Below are 16,965 nucleotides of genomic sequence, written 5' to 3' on the forward strand. Positions count from 1 at the left end.
GGCAGACCTAGTGGGCAGCTAACTTTCAAGATCAGCAGTTCAAAACCACCAGTGGCTTCGAGGGAGGAAGACGGCTTTCTACTCCCATAAAGAGTTACAGTCTCGGAAACTCAGAGGCTGTTCTACCCTGTCCTATAAGGTTGGCATCAACTTGAAGGCAGTGAGTGACCAAAGCACTAAAGAGTCAGACCTGGAACATACAGAGTCCTCAGACACAACCACTGTTCTGGCCCTGAGTATTTCTCAGTGGCCCAGATCTTAGATAAGGAAGTTAACTTTGAAGTGATAGTATCTTAACTCCAAATTATCTCATGCTTTCATAAAAGGCTTTTCTGTGAAAATGCTCTGACATAATGGACTATCCATTTCATTATTTATTTAATTTCACACACCAAAAAAAAACAAGCTAACTAGGTTAGTTTCTGAGTGAAGGGATGCAAAAACAACACTCCTGTGTGAATTATATATGGATCCAGAATACAGATAAATTCCCTTAAGTCCAGTGTTTGAAAAATTGGATTAGCAATTACATTCATATACAGAGCCAGTAAGTAACAAACTCAACGTACTACTTTACAGCACAAAACTGTGGCTCAAAGGTAACTTGTATTGTTGAAAGTTGAAAACATTTTTATTACCTGTTTCTTTAGATTAATATGCTCCTGAAAGCACTGTGGCACACATGTCATGAATTCTAGTATATACTTTTTTCATGTTTTACCATCTCTGACACTGAGATGTGTCTTACAAACACCTTGCGATAGTCTTTCAGTTTGACTATAAATGACAATTCACTGCCATGGAGTCTAGGTTGACTTGTAGAGACCCTGTAAGACAGGTAGAAGTGCCCCCGTGAGTTTAACTCTTTACCTGAGTGGAAAGCCCTGTCTTTCTCCCATGGAGTGGCTGGTGGTTTCCAACTGACGACCTTGCAGACCTCAGGCCACCATGCAACCACTACACCAGTTTGACACCAGCATTTTTTATTTCTTTGTTCAAGATAAAGTTGTCAGTAAAGATTCTAGTTAATTTCCATTTTACTTTTCCTCCTCTTTTTTTTTTTTTTTAAGACACTCAGACCACTATATAGGTTTGAAGGATAAAGAATCTGGAAGAATTTTGTGTTTGTTTGCTTTTTAATGAAACATACTATACATAATTACACAGCTCAACTCAAGACATGAAATCAACAGAATTCTATTACACCCTCTCTATATGTGGTTATTTTTCTGCCAACCCCCGCCATCACTTTTTTAATGATATAATAGTGCATCTTATAATGGTGGTCTCAGAATATATGGGACACAGAAAGTCATTAACTTCACTTTCATCATCAGTTGACTAGCTCCATACCTCCTGCAGCTACACAAGCTCTATGAGTCTAATTGGTGTTTATCATCATCCAAGCATGAAAGGCACCAAGTAGACAAGAAACTATCTCCTCTGCATATTTATAGCAAAGCCGTTTTCCAAGAAGTAAAGGAACTTTCAAGTGTGGCATTTGGAGACAGAGAAAATTTACATTTCTACTTCCATACTCCTTTCACTTTAGGTTTATAAATACTGAAAACAGAGAACACTGCTGATCCAAAGATTAAAAGGAATATAATTAATCTCGAGGAATGTGAGTTAAAGCACTCTTTGGCCCTAACTTCAAAGGCACAATGTGTTTGGTGTTCTAAATCATTGGACAAAATGTCCCCATCATTCCCCCATTACTCAATTGCTTTTTAGAGGTGAAAAACGATCGCTGATGGATATGCTGGTGGCTTGTTATCTACTCTCACTTAGTGCAAACTTTCTTTTTGATGAATACTGTATTGACATATATTGCTTGGCCTTGCTGCTGTTTTTGTTTTACAAGTTTGGGCAATCTGGAGGAAGTTCCAGTGAAGAGGTAAGCTTCTAGTTATATTTCTAAATATCACATTCATCCTCTGGAAGTTTGTAACTGCCTGTGATGACTGACATGACATTTCTTTTCTACAGAGATTTAAGTTTTACCCACCACAAGTATCACCATATCTCCCTCAGGTCCCATTCCCTCCGCCTCCACAATTGCCCCTGGTAAGTACGGGCACACGGAATCTCAAGTTTCCAAATATATATATTAGTTGGTTGATAGTTATGACACCCTCCAAATATGGATACAGAATTGGGAGGTTTCCGGCCCTAGGCATTAGTTGTTCACATACCCATCCCTGTGGTGGAGTGTGACAAGGGGCTAGCAAATTTCCCCTCAAATTTCCCTGAATATTCCCAATGTCTTTCTACAACTGTCATCAGAAAAGGTGTTATTGTTCAACTGATGACTTTGATAAGTTGAGCCTAGTTACTCTTTGGAAAGAGAATATGAATCTCTTTCTAGAGTATTCTTGCTTGTTTTTGCTAAACCACATTACTGCTTCCTCTTCCCTAATAGTTTGGGGTAAACAATGTAATTACTTAGCTCTTCGTGTTGGACCCTTTCCAAGCTCTCCTAATACTTGTATTCTTACAGCATTTCTTCAACAAAGGCAAGACAATGTTGGATGTAGAGCAATTACCTTTATTCTAGGTTCTTTATAAAACATTTCTGTTGGTACAGCCAGACAATGCTCACTCTGTTCACGTGTACTAAGTGTCCGATATGTAACAGAATCTAAGTTGAGTGTTATCTGCTGCCACCCTGTCAATTCGGACTCATAGTGACCCTATACAACAGAGGAGAACTGGGTTTCTAAGGTTGTGAATCATTCTGAGAGCAGATAACCACATATTTCTCCCATGGAGTGGCTGGTGGATTTGAACCTCAAACCTTGCAGTTAGCAGTCAAATGCTTAGCCCAAAATGCTACCCATGGCTCCATGATGAGTGACAAGAATGTAAAAAACTGAAACAAATTCTGATGATTGACGCTCTCTTACTGCCATTGAGTTGACTCTGACTCATACTGACCTTATAAGAGAACGTAGAAGATAGGGCAGGATAGAACTTCCCCTGTAGGTTTCTAAGACTGTAATTCTTTACAGGACTAGAAAGCCTCATCTTTCTCCCTCAGAGTCTCATCTTTCTCCCTGGTGATTTTGAACTGCTGACCTTGTGTAACTGTATAATTGTTTTAATATTACTCAGCAGGCCAACACACAACCACTATATCACCGGGGCTCTTTGATAGATGGAGAGATATCCATAGATTAAAAATGCTATGGAATGTGCTTCTAGAAACAAAGTGGACTTTGTTTGCAAGCTGAAGACAACTTCCCAAAGGTGCCTTGATCAGAGCTAGGTCCTAGCGGAGGAGGAATAGGACGGAGCATGGCAGGCAGAGTAGACAGCAGCACCTGAGCACAGATAGGAAAAGGGCAAGGCAATGTTGACGGAGGCAACGAGGCTGCACTGCAGTGCAGGTCAGAGCCACGTTAAATGTGGACAAGAGTTAAGCAATCATGTCTTGAAAAGCTCACAGCATATGTAAATTTCCTATATACTTTGAAAACACAAACATGATTCTTGTAGTTTTTGTTTTGATATCTAAATGCAATAAACACTCTCCCTTTGCTTATATTTCCTTTCCAACTGTTTGTCTTTCTTTGGATAGGCATTTGGAAATTTGACAGTCAAGTTATAAAAACATTTATTTCTCTTTAATGTTTTCACAAGATATTCTTACAATGTCTTCGTTGCTAAATTTTAAGTACCTAAATTTATCATGACTAGCTCAATTGTAGAAATTGAGTAAAACTTATTTTAAAATGGTACACATGTTAGGTGTCTGTTTATCACTGGAATTTAAGAATCACCTTAAAAAGAAGCAGAAATAGTTGATACAGGAGCTCTTCCTACCACCAGATGGCAGAACCGTATTACAAAGCAGGAAAAGGGTTTTGCAGCAAAGTGCTGGCAGGGAGCTGAGAGGGGCCTGACACTTAACGACTAAATAAATAAGGGATGGACTTACAGCCTTAGAAATTCTAGCGGGGCAGTTCTACCCGCCCTGTAGGGTCACTAGAGTCTGCCACATGATAGAAACACACTTAGATTTTGGGTTGGGGTTGGGATGGATGGTTGGATTTTTTTTTCAATATTCACAATTAATTTTCTTTTCTTCTCTTTCATTTTAATTTTTGTAGATTCCGATCCCCTTTCCTTTTCCCTATAATCCAAATCAGGTAATGATACTTATGCCTTTCTCAAGAAGTGATTTAAATAAATCCAAACTAAGAACTTGGAAAAGTCTTTAGATTTAACTGGAGAGGGATTTAATACCACGAATGAAAGGGGAAAGAAAAAAATTAATGAAAGGTTAATTAATTGGGAAATCATTATTGATATCTCCTTTAAAGCAACTTAAAGTGCAAATTTCACTTTAAATACCCCTGAAACTGGACTGAGAATTGAAATCTTCCTTGATTTTGTGGAAGAAACCCAAGGAATCAGGAGGAAATAAAACATGCTTTAAATCCAAATATTTGAGGATGCAGGTTCCAGCTGTGCCCGGATGGCTCTGCTACTGTGGAGCTACCTTTAAACTTTCTGCTATGATTTCTTTTTCTGCTATGATAATTTTAAAAATTAAAACAGGTAATTCATAAAGTCAGCTTTGCATCTCTCATTATTGAAGGAAAATCCACCACTATTAAAATATAATTAGTCATAGTATAATTGTTTTACTATTACTTTGGACAGGATTTAACCCAGTGGGTGATAATTATATACAAGATTGAATCAGAAACAAACCAAACATTCCTACAGATTATAGCATCTGAGGTGCTCTGGTGGCAATGTCAAATAAGAGTTTGATTGCTTCCCATGAGCTGGCAGTCCAAACCCAGAGGCCACCCCTGAGAGACTGTTGAAGCTATCTGGTCCCGTAAAGATTTATAGCTTCAGAACCTGTGACAGGATTCCCATGAGTTGGAATTAGCTAGAAGGCAGTGAGGATAGCATATTAATTCAAACTTTTAAATCATGCCATGATTGCAATTATTCAAAATTAATTTGAACTTTTCTTTCATAAAAAAAGTGATCCCCAGGTCAAGATCCCCACCCCTACCCCCCTACCTGGTGAGCATACATTTAACAATCTTTCCAGAAAATTCCTGCTGTGTTTGAAGCTTACGAAAGAAAAGATGTTTCATATACAGCAGGCTTAGAGGAGGCATTATGGAGGGTGTTAAAATATTACTGAATATGTATCTTACTGGCAAATAAATGCTATTAATCTAAAAAGCAGGTTTTCACTGACTCACTGCCAGCGAGTTCAATGCCAACTCATAGCAACCCTATAGGACAGGAATAGAAACTCCCATCTTTGTGCTGGTAGAGAAGCTAGTGGTTTCAAACTGCTGACCTTGCCTATCACAGTACAACCATTAAACCATCAAGGCCCCTTATGTTTTCATTAATCAAGCTAAAATAAAATGTATAAGAGAGAACAGATAAATGTTGAATTACAGCTGCTTGATTGTTTTTCCTTTAGGTCCTGACACTTAATGACCTTATTGCAGTAAGTAAATCCATAAATTCTACTAAAAATACTTGTTCAAGACCCTACTTAGTTCATCATGCAAATTCCTAGCCCAACAATCTGGAAAAATTTGCGAGGCCAGTGAATTTGGAAATGAAATAAAGCACAACTTTACAACACAGTTACAAGGAAACATTTCTGTGAAGGAAGTTTAAACCTAGAAATGGAGTCATTTTAGAATCTATAGTATATCATGTAAACAAACAAACACACAGCAACGTAGAATTAATTCTTCAACAAAAACAGTTTGGCACACAAAATATAACTTCAGATGTATCAGATGAATCAAAAATAAGTTTAAAAATAAACCTATTGACAGCAGTAATCACTGAATTTTGTTCTTCCAGTTGATCTCTTCTATTTTGAATCAACTGGGGGTAAGTCTATATTTTTATGCCATTATAACACATTCTGCATGCCCGTTTAACAGACTGAAAATAATGTCTTTTTCTCTTTTCTTTTTTTAGGGCTTCTTTGGGGTAAGTTTTTTTTCCCTAAACATATAGATAAAGTGACATTTAACTTCAGGAAAGGTAAGAATAAGTGTCCCAAACACATGGTAGAAGTATACTCAACTGATCTACTAAGGAATTACAAACTACATTTCTCCAACAGCTTGAGATCAGAATGCCTGCCGTTCTTTTAAATTCACAAGGCCCATGAAATTTCTCAATATTACGCTGAACACAATTCAAACAGTGAATTTTACCTCTGGCTTCTTTTGCCCTATGGACAATTTGCAGTAACCGGAAAGAGAAAATTGTAAGCAGCTTAACAAAGGTGTCCTGATTCCTAACCATGGAAACAGACACATTGCAAAGTCATCTATCGGCTCACTTGGTGGAAAGGCTACAAAACGGTGTGACTTCTCTTTTGAATCTCACCCAAATTTGCTTTTAAAATAAAAACAACTAGAGAGACCTAAGAGGTGTATACCTTGTATTTGAATTGTAAAGTCAATTGCAATTACGTACCAAACGCAAAACTCATTGCCTTCAGGTCAATTCAGACTCATACTCCCCTATAAAGCAGAGTCAAATGGCCCCAGTGGCTTGAGACTGCAACTATATGTATGTATTAATCTTCGTCTACCTTGAGAGACGCTGAATCAAAATATTCAGCTGGTATCAAAATATCCTCAAATCCCAGCTAGAACGAACTTAAGAGTTTCACCATCGGTTTTCCTTCTGGCAAGTTTCATTGACTAGTGCTGACTTAACACTTCTTATCAGTTCAAATTTTCTGATCAGGCCACCACAAGCCAAATGGGGGAAATCATGCTCATTGTCATAGTAAAAGAGAGGCATTTGAGAATCTAATTTACCAGAATGCAGTAACCGCATCTTTTAAACCTCCCAACATTAACCCACGAGCTTCCTGAGGACAGGCTAGAGAATTTATACCTCCACAAAATTATTATCAAAGAGAAAAATTAATAGCAGACATGGGTTTTTGATATTGAGGATTACCAACAAAACCAAATATTAACTTTGAAAGAAAAAAAAAGCCTGATCCAAAGAAAGAAGGTACTGATCCTGCTCTTCCCGCTCCACCTGGAGCTCTTCTACATGGACAAAACCATTACATCATGGTTCAAGGAAAAGTGGTCTCTAGACTCAACTTTCTAAAGGTTATACAGCTGCAGATGGGTAAAGAACCACATTTTTAGCTGCCAAGCCAGAGAACACCTAATCATGTGCTATTAGTTGACCTCAGTAAAAGATTCAAACAGTCAAGATTTGAAAACGGATGATCTTTTATCTTCCTTCCTCTTTGTAAGCCTCATTTTAACTAGTCTACTTGGAAACATTTGCTTTTCCACCAGAGTGGTCGGCCTATGTATACACGTACGAAACTGCTCAAAATAAGCCTTATACTTGAATTTCTATTGAATTTTGATCATTTTTTAACTCCATAAATGTTTTTGTCTTTCTAACAGTGATAATTTACAAATGACTGTCTCAGAAGTATTCTTTCTATACGGTTAGTAAAAAAATCTCATCCTTCAAGCACTACTGTATGTGAACACGGAGTCCCTGGGTCATGTGCACATGGTTACCATGCTTGGCTGTTAACATGAAAGTTGGGAGGATCAAGCATTCCTCATAGGTACCCCAGGAAGAAAGATCTGGCATAAGGATGTATTTCCAAAAACTTAATGATTGAAGACCCTATGGAGAACAGTTCTACTCTGACCCATGGGCTCACCAAGAAAACAAATCGACTCAATGACAACTAGTACTGGTGAAATGAACAATAAACCAGAGAAATTAATTACAAATGCTTTCCGCAAAGGAATGCCAACCACCAGAAATCCTAAAATAGCACTCAATGACCAGATACAACAGAGTAGAATTGTCCCAAAGGATTTCCAAATCTGTAAATCCTTACTAAACTAGCCCACCACCCACATCTTTCTGCCACAGAGCAGCTAGTGGGTTCAAACTGCTGGCCTCTCAGTCAGCAGCTGAGTACTTTATACCAGTCTGCCACCAGGGTTCTTCTGCCCTTTTCAACTTCCACCTGCTTAGCTTTATTTACCATATCCTTCTGTTTGCCTGAGAAATGCTTTCCAAAGCTTGAGAACACCCCCTGGCAAAACAAGTTCTGATAGTGTCTACCTGTCCTTGGATTAAGATCTTATCCCTCCACCCCACCCCACCTCAAAAAGTCTTTGGGCCAAAATTATGCAAGCAATCAGGTCTGGCTCGTATCTTTCATGTTACTATGGACCTGAGCACAGCTTATGTAACACATAATTTCTCAAACTATACAAAGCACAAGGTTCATAAACTTAGTAGGGAATGCAATAGACAAAGGACAGGTGTGGGAACCAGGCAGATAGGAATTCAAATTGCAGCTCTGGTCCCTAGAGAATGAATTACTGCCCATCTGTTTTATTCATTTGTAAGTTGGAAATTTCTCAAGATTATTGTGAAGATTGAGATATAATGTACACATTCAAAATTTTTTTACTCCTTATTCTAGTAAATATGTGGGAGGAGGGGCTGATGCTTTTAAGTTCATAGCAAAACTATTAAGATTCCAGTTTATGCATACAGAGGTTTCTTCCAAACAAAACCCGTTCAACATGTCTTTATGAACAGTGAATGGCTACAGACAGCTCTCACAGTAATCCATTAGTCTTAGTCTCCATTAGTCTTAGTCTTGATGGGGTACCTTCAAAATTCGGTGTATTTTTTTGTGCCATGGACTCAAACAGTACAGGTCAGAACTATTATCGATTTTTTAACAAAACTTGAGTGGACGTCTTCCCAAATGACTGAAGTTTTGCAACAAGTCTATGGCAATGTTGCCCCACATAAAAAGGTGTTTGGATAGGCTGAGTGTTGTGAAGAGATTAGGAAGACCTCCAAAGTTAGCCCAGAGGTCAGGCCATCAACATTAACAGGCACAGTGTCTGGAAGAAGCCCATGAAACTACCTTTGGTCTAATATCTACTGAAGTCAGCACCTCCTGTCGTTCAGCATTTTTAAGCTTAGCAAACATCTTAGCCTTTCCAAGTTTTCAGCTTAATAGGTGTTAAAGTCACTGCATGACGATTGGCTAGCTCAAAGAGCTGATCTTTACTTTCATCTTCTAAGCAAAGTTGGTCTGAGAAATTTTCTTTCATTCCAACAATGCACCTACTCATCTGCAGGGATAACAAAAACTACCCTTAGGATTTTATTGGGAAGTCTTACCTCATCCACCCGATAGCCCTGATTTTGCCCCTTCAGACTTTTGTACCCCAAACTCATCGAAGACCAAAAAGGAACATAATAGCAGTTCTTCAAGGGTGTCAAAACTGCCATTTGAACCCAATGTAAACTGACTAACTCAAGAATTCTTTGAGGAAAGTTTAAAGAATACCATGTTCAGAAATGTATAGATGTACATGGTAATATAGTAAGAAACCATAGCTTCAAATTTGGTATTTTAAAGGTGTCTGACTTTATAAGCAATACTTTTGGGCTTGCCCTTATGTTACTTACACTTCAAAAGTATAAAAAAGCAAATATGAAGGCAAAGTTATTTAGTGATAGACATTAGTTCTCAAAAAGTATCTTAACTGTCTAATCTGGTTTTTCTCTACTACAGCTGGTGCTGGAAATTCCTCTTCTGAGAAGATTGCCTACTCTTACCTCTAGTTTACATTAGTTATAATCTTTTGCATACTTCATAAAGATTCCAGTGAAAACTCAAAAAATTGTCTTCACAATAAAAACAAACAAACAAGACTTTGCTGGTTGTCAGGGGTGGGAAAGGGTGGAAAGAGGAAGTCACAGGACAGAGGGTCAAAACCAAACCAAACTCACTGGCATTGAGGTGATGCCAACTCATAGTGACCCTATGAGACAGGCTAGAGCAGGACCTATTGAGTTTCTGAAACTGAGAGTGTTTGCATAAAGTCCCAATCTTTTACCCCTGAGCGCTGGTAGTTTCTAACTGCGGACCATGTGGATGAAACCCCAATGTCTAACCAATATACACCAGGGCTCCTGAGCAATTTTCAACCAGAGGGGAAATAGGCAACAAAAATATGATGGAAACAAGGCATTACTGGGAGGTTTGATGGACTGTTGAATATAAAATTGATTATCTGCCTTGTAAAACACCAACTTCACAATAAAGTTTTAAAAAGAAAAATGAAAGCCTGTATTACCCATAGACCCTGTACACTCTACTCATTTTTTAAATAAAAAATTTTAAATGTATTAATGGCAGCTTACATATATGAAAATGTAAATGTCATTCTTCAAAGAAGTGCTCAAACTTTAAAGTAGTTCTACTTTTAAGAGAGTTCGATGCAGTGCCAAGTAGCAGCAATGTCTTCCTTCCCAGCAGTAAAGGGCAAATCAAGACGCTTCTTGCTGCAGTCTCTTACCTAATGGTAAGTGCAAGTCCTTGAAATCTTATTACAGATACATGCTAAAGACCAGGATTTTAGAAAATTAGACCCGTACATCCACTCTGCCAGGTTTGAGGTAGCATCGTAAAAACAAACGATTTAAATGTTTCCGCAACAAAATGTATAATCCAGTCTTAGCTGAATAAAGCTAAGATTTTAACACTAAAAGTATTTTGCCACTATACTCACTCACTCCTTCTCTCTCTCTCTCTCTCTCTCTCTCTCTCTCTCTCTCTCTCTCTCTCTCTCTCTCTCTCTCTCTCACACACACACACACACACACACACACACACACACACACACACACAATCACTTTTACTTTAGCCCTAGCTCTGCCCTCTCACTAACAGCTTTTTCGAATGCCATCCAGCTGGAATGATTTGACAGTCCTTACTTGGGGTCGCCAGGCATTAATATCAAGGAACTTTCACAGTGTATATTACTGCCTGGCATCCTTGGCCAATTCTGTGACGTGCATGCCCACAAAGACACCATCTCAAATGGCGGTGTCAAGGCAGTGTTCATTTTCTTTCCCCCTCCCTGTTTCCGAGAGCTCCCGGCTAATACTGTCCTTTTGAATATCTGTATGAACAGAACATTTCACAACTCTATTTCAATCCTTGACATTCCCTTCCCAACAAAAACAATACTCCCCAAGACCTCCTCGTCTCTGCCTACTCTCAATTCCTTTCTAAACATCTATTTTTAATTCATTTCCAATGAGATTAAAATAAGTACATTGATCTAAATTATTTTAAATAAGACAACAAATTCGCTTCACCAATCTTAATCTTTATTGACTGAAAAAAATGCTGAAATTTCTTCATTAAACTGATAAGCCTAAAATTATGGATACATAGGAGCTTGAAAGGAGTTTCAACAAGATCATATAATGTAAAATGGAAAGCAAATATGAAGATGAATTCAACTATACATTAATCAACATATCCAATGATGCTGCTCCTTCCAAAGTACTTGATGTGGCAAAAATAGCCTTCAGATCCCAAAAGGTCAGTGGGGGAAAAGAATTGACAAGAACTAGAGGAAAGTACGGGAACCATAGATATTCAGAAATTTCTCTGTATTCTGATTACAGTTCTCCAAAGAGCATTAGTTATTTTATTTGGTTTAAGTCATGCTTAAGTAGAATATATAAAATATATGACTATTGGTACTCTTCTTGTGAATGGAAAGTTGAGTTCTAGGTCAAGACACATTTACTATTATTATGGTGAAAAACCTTCCAAGTGCAAATTGTTTTGAAAAGAAATAAAATAATTCCCAGGTGATCTCCCCTGATCTTCTTCTAGAATGAGTTCCGCGGTACTCTTGCCAATACTTGCTCCTTCAGTGGCCTTTAGCTTATGTGGACACATCAAGCTATAATCTAGGGCAGCCAGGGCCGGTGTCCTCGCTCCAGTGCGCTTCCCGTTTCTCTGCCACAAGTTTGATGAATTGTAAGTGACTGGCATAGAGCTTGAGTTTATCACTGATGTCCACCCATTTCACTTTTCCAGCATCATCTCCAGCTTCTAGAGTTAGATTATCCATCACCTCACCTGCTTACCAGAGAAAAACCACCACCAAGAAAAAGTAACTCAATTTATTCATGCCTTGTTCAACTAAAAAGAATCTTAAATCACAAATGTATGATTATATTAGGCAACCAAGTGAGCTAAAAACTAGAATACTTCCAAATGCCCAAATTTTAACCAAGATTCTTAATTTTAGGCAGCAGCATTGATAGGGAAATTTTTATCCCTAAAAAGTGAGATTTTCTTTAAAAGACAGTTGATATTAAATGAACATGAAACTTTACATCAAAATTAATTCTAGAGTGTTTAAAGATTTAAATATAATAGAAAAAATGAAACAAAATAAGTTATTGGTAATTATTTTTATAGCAAGTTGCCCTGGTGTTGTAGCGGTTACATGTTGGGCTACAAACCACATGGTCAACAGTTCAAACCCACCAACACTCCGATGGAGAAAGACAAGGCTTTCTGGTCCTGCAAACACTGACTGCCTTGGAAACCCTATGGGGCAGTCTTATTCCACTTACAGGGTCACTAGGAGTGGTAGTTGATTCAATGGTAGGGGGTTTGGTTTGTTTTATAGTTTTGAGGTCAGTGGACTTTTCTAAATATGACACTAAACAAGAAAACATTTGTAAATAATACTATTAAAAACTTAAAAATAAATGATTTTCAATCACTGTTGTAGGTGGGATATTTCTAGAGAAGAATATTAGCATTAATGTAGTCTGAGAAAGTTCTATTCCTCCCCTCTCTGATTATCTAATTTTATAAAACTGTTTAAGATGTAGAGAGAGGACAAGTGAAGATAGTGATTTGAGCAATGCATAAATTGTATATAAACAAACAACCTCTGTTCTCCAGAGCCATTGGGTCCAAAGGGGAAAGGGAGGAGGGAAGAGGTGAATTCGTCAGCACTTAAGTCTTACAGTCCCACTTCTAAGTTACATGTTATTTGCATATTGTTTCCTCAAAAATATTACAAAGTTCTCAATACTAGAAAGATCAACTGTTCCATAACTTTTGATACTTTTATTTTCCACAACTTTGGTTAGAAAGGAATGGAAATGTGCTAATACTTTCCTCCAAATTCAACAGACAAAAGCTCCCACTGTGAAAATAGCAGATCAGCTAGGTCCAGCTCACATTTTATAAATCTAAGTCCAAGAGGGCAGATGCTGAAATAAGTTACAGGTTCATAAAAGAGCCATGAGTAAAACATTCAGTTCTCTGATATAACGTCTACACTTCATTAAGGTACAGATAAAGATTAAAAATGTCATCCCAACTTAGCAGTAATATTTCTGTTGCAAGTGAAGTCATTCAATGTGTAAATGAGAGACCATCAATACTCTTACAATAGATTTCCTTCTTGATTTTTATAGCAGATTTTATCCTGACCATTTTTGATACCCAAGAAGCAGAATATATATTCTATTTAAGTTACTTCAGTTTTGGGATTGAAAGGAGGGGGGGGGGCTTGTTTTTCAATAATGAATCCTTATAAAAATAATTCAGAAATAAATCCCCAATTCTCTTATCATTGCCATATCTCCTAAACAAATGCCCAGTGGCTGTTACTTTGGGCATTTTATACAATGTGACAACCAAAAAGCACATAATTCTCATGCAGAAATTCAACCTTCATTCCATATGCCACCAACACATTAAAGAAATGTAGTCCCTGATAGCAGTTTTGAGGCTCCCTTCTTTGTGTTCTTCCCTTTGGGTTTTACATAAATATAAAATCTCATTCCTTAGAAGCAGTCAGAGATCATGTATTCATTTTGTATATATTTACAGAGATCATGTATGACTGTTTAACATTAAACAATAAATTCTTAACATCTATAGCTGGCATACATTCTTACAGTCTGTATATAGCTAATTGGCTTAGGATGCTGAAACGGTACAGTTCTTCTCAGGTCCTTATTGCTAGTTTACTTAAATTAACCCGCCAATCTCAGTTGAAGGAGCCCTGGTGGCAGCATAGTGGGTACAGGTTAGGCTGCAGTCAGCAAGGGTGGGTTAGCTATCTTCAGGGTCTGGTGCTGCAGCAAACTAGGATTTCCAGAAATGGTTGTTATAATATTAAACAACTGAAGCTGACATGTTCTGCCTCAGTCCTCGTGATTCAGTGATTACGAGTTAGGCTGTTAACTGCAAGATCAGCAGTTCAAAACCACCAGCCCTTCTGTAGTTTAAAAAAACAGAGTTTTCTACTCTAGTAAAGAGTTACAGTCTCAAAAAAATTACAGGGGCAGTTCTGCCCTGCTCTCTAAGGTCACTGAGTCAGCATCAACTCAAAGACAGTGATTTTGAGTTAACCTTAGTTGAGTAATTAACCGTTAAATTACCTGTTTCATCATGATAGTTTACTGCTTCTGTCTCCATCCATGCATTATCAGTGTTTCGAGGGTCATCAACATATCCCCTATATATCTGTATTTAAAAGAAAGAAGATCAAAGAAAGTCAAGGATGAGACAGGTAGCACAGAAACATGTTACCTTCACTAGAACCAGAAACGGTAACCATCATAAAACCTCTAGTACAATATTACATTTGCTTGTTTTAAATAGGCCAAGAACAATATTCCCTAGCTTTTGAAGCAGCTTACAAGACCATATGGCCAGCCCCACGAAGAGACATGAGATCCCTCACTGACCCATAGTACTACGGGGGACAACACTGGAGACACAGTGTGGGAATTTCGCCTGATTTGACCCCAACACACCGAGGCAAAATACTAAGGACGTGCAATAGAACAGCAAGGGGGGAAGAGCAAGGATTTGCCGAGGAAGTACCAAAAACAGACTTTGGGGCCAGGGCATGGCACCCCATCAGACTCGACAGGAAAATATTCCTAAAGGTCAACAAGCAGACATGGACCGATTTACAGGCTTTTCTTTTCTTTCTTTTTTTTTTTTTTTGTCATTGGTTTTTGGTTTTTGTTAATGTTTTGGATTTTTTTGGTTGTTGTTGTTCCTTTGTTTTGCTCTGTCTTGTTTTTGTGCATATTATTATCTCTGCAGGTTTATCCAGATACGATAGGCTGGAAAAATAATCTGAAGGAGAAAACAACGGGACTGACAGTTCCGGGGGGACATGTGAAATGGGGATGTTGGGGAAAGGAAGTGGTGTTAACAAACTCACGGACAAGGGAACAACAAGTGATCCAAAATCAGTGGTGAGGAGGGTGTAAGAGGCCTGGTCGGGCTTGATCAAGGCCAATGTAACCGAGGGGAATTACTGAAACCCAAATGAAGGCTGAGCATGATAGTGGGACAAGAGGAAAGTAAAAGGAAATAGAGGAAGTAACTAAGAGTCAAAGGGCAGTTATAGGGCTCAAAATACAGGCATGTATATATGTAAATACATTTATATATGACGATGGGGAAATAGATCTATATGCATATACTTATACGCTCAGTATTAAGGTAGCAGATGGATATTGGGCCTCCACTCAAGTACTCCCTCAATGCAAGAACACTTTGTTCTATTAAACTGGTATTCCATGATGCTCACCTTCCCAACAAGATAGCAGAAGACAAAGCAGGTGCATAGGCAAATGTGGTAAAGAAAGCTGATGGTGCCTAGCTATCAAAAGATATACCTTCTGGGCTCTTAAAGGCTTGAAGATAAACAAGGGTCATGATTTAAAAATTGCTTTTTAAAATAAATCCTGTGATTATCATTTCAGATACACAAGGGTAAAGTCCTATTTTGAACAAAGACCTACAAATAAACACAATAGTTTTTTTAAACACAATATTTTAAACTTAAGTCACTAAAGACAAATATATATATTTAATAAATCATTTTTATCAGTGGCTCTTACAGCTCTTATAACAATCCATGCATCAAGCACATTTGTACATATGTTGCCATCATCATTTTCCAAACATTTTCTTTCTACTTGAGCCCTTGGTATCAGCTTTTTCCCTCCCTCCTGCACTCTCCCACCCTCATGAAGCCTTGATAAATTATAAATTATTGTTTTCATATTTTACACCATCTGCTGTCTCCACCCACATTTCTATTAGTTGTTCCCCTTGGGGTAGGGGGTTTACATGTTAATCACTACAATCAGTTCCCTCTTTCTCCCCCTTCTCCCCTTATCTTCCCCCTACCCTCATGGTATCACTACCCACGTTATTTTTCCTGAGGGGTTTATCTGTCCTGGATTCTGTGTATCTAGACTTCTTATCTGTACCAGTGTACATACTCTGGTTAACTGGGTTTATAAGACAGAACTGGGGATCCTGATAGTAGGGTGGGGGGTGGAAGCAGTAAAGAGCTAGAGGAATGTTATATGTTTCGTCAGTAAGATGCTGTACCCTGGCTGACTCACTCCTTCCTTGTGACCCTTCTATGAGGGGGATGTCCAATTGTCTACAGATGGGCTTTGGGCCTCCATTCCGACCCACCCCCCCCCCACCCCCAGACCCATCATAAACATTGATATAATTGCTTGTTTGGGATTTTCTGATGCCTGACACCTGATCCCATCATCACACAGGCTGGTGGCTTCTGCCATGTGAGTTTTGTTGCTTCCCAGCGAGATGGCCAATTGTTTAACTTCAAGCCTTTAAGACCCCAGATGCTGTATCATTTAAGAAATGGGCACCATCAGCTTTCTTCACATCTGCTTATGCACCCATTTTGTCTTCAATTGTGTCGGGAAGGTGAGCATAACAGAATGTCAGGTTATCAGAATAAAGTGTTCTTGAGGAAGTTCTTAAGTAGAGACTCAATGTCTATCTGCTACCTTAATACTTAACATTTAAATTTATAATGATATAACAGTATATCATTATATGACATCCCTATCATTGTGAAACTATTTTACATATGTACATGCCTGCATTTAGACCTCTACAAATGTCCTTTTGCCTCCTGGTTCTTTCCTTATACTTTCCTCTTGTCCCACTGTCATGTTCTACTTTAATTTGGCTCTCATAATTCCTCTCAGCTACAATGCGCTTGATTAGACCCAACCAGGCATTCG

General features: G+C 38.2%; 1 protein-coding gene across 5 annotated transcripts in view; it reads right to left on the reverse strand.

Moving 5' to 3' along the window:
- Nucleotides 1–762: 762 nt before the first annotated feature.
- NUDT9 (nudix hydrolase 9) overlaps nucleotides 763–16,965 on the reverse strand; it is a 43,399-nt gene continuing 27,196 nt past the window's right edge. For 3 of the 5 annotated variants that reach the window (XM_075544041.1, XM_075544039.1, XM_075544043.1), the window contains 2 exons: nucleotides 14,314–14,398; nucleotides 11,590–11,983 (listed from right to left, as the gene is read on the reverse strand). In XM_075544041.1, coding sequence (XP_075400156.1) covers nucleotides 11,802–11,983; nucleotides 14,314–14,398 — 267 coding nt within the window. In that variant the 3' untranslated portion in view covers nucleotides 11,590–11,801. Of the gene's footprint in view, nucleotides 828–11,589; nucleotides 11,984–14,313; nucleotides 14,399–16,965 lie in introns of those variants that run through there. The other 2 variants (XM_075544042.1, XM_075544040.1) reach the window with 2 other exon arrangements.

The sequence above is a fragment of the Tenrec ecaudatus genome, chromosome 3 (assembly GCF_050624435.1).
Source record: "Tenrec ecaudatus isolate mTenEca1 chromosome 3, mTenEca1.hap1, whole genome shotgun sequence".
NCBI lineage: Eukaryota > Metazoa > Chordata > Mammalia > Afrosoricida > Tenrecidae > Tenrec > Tenrec ecaudatus.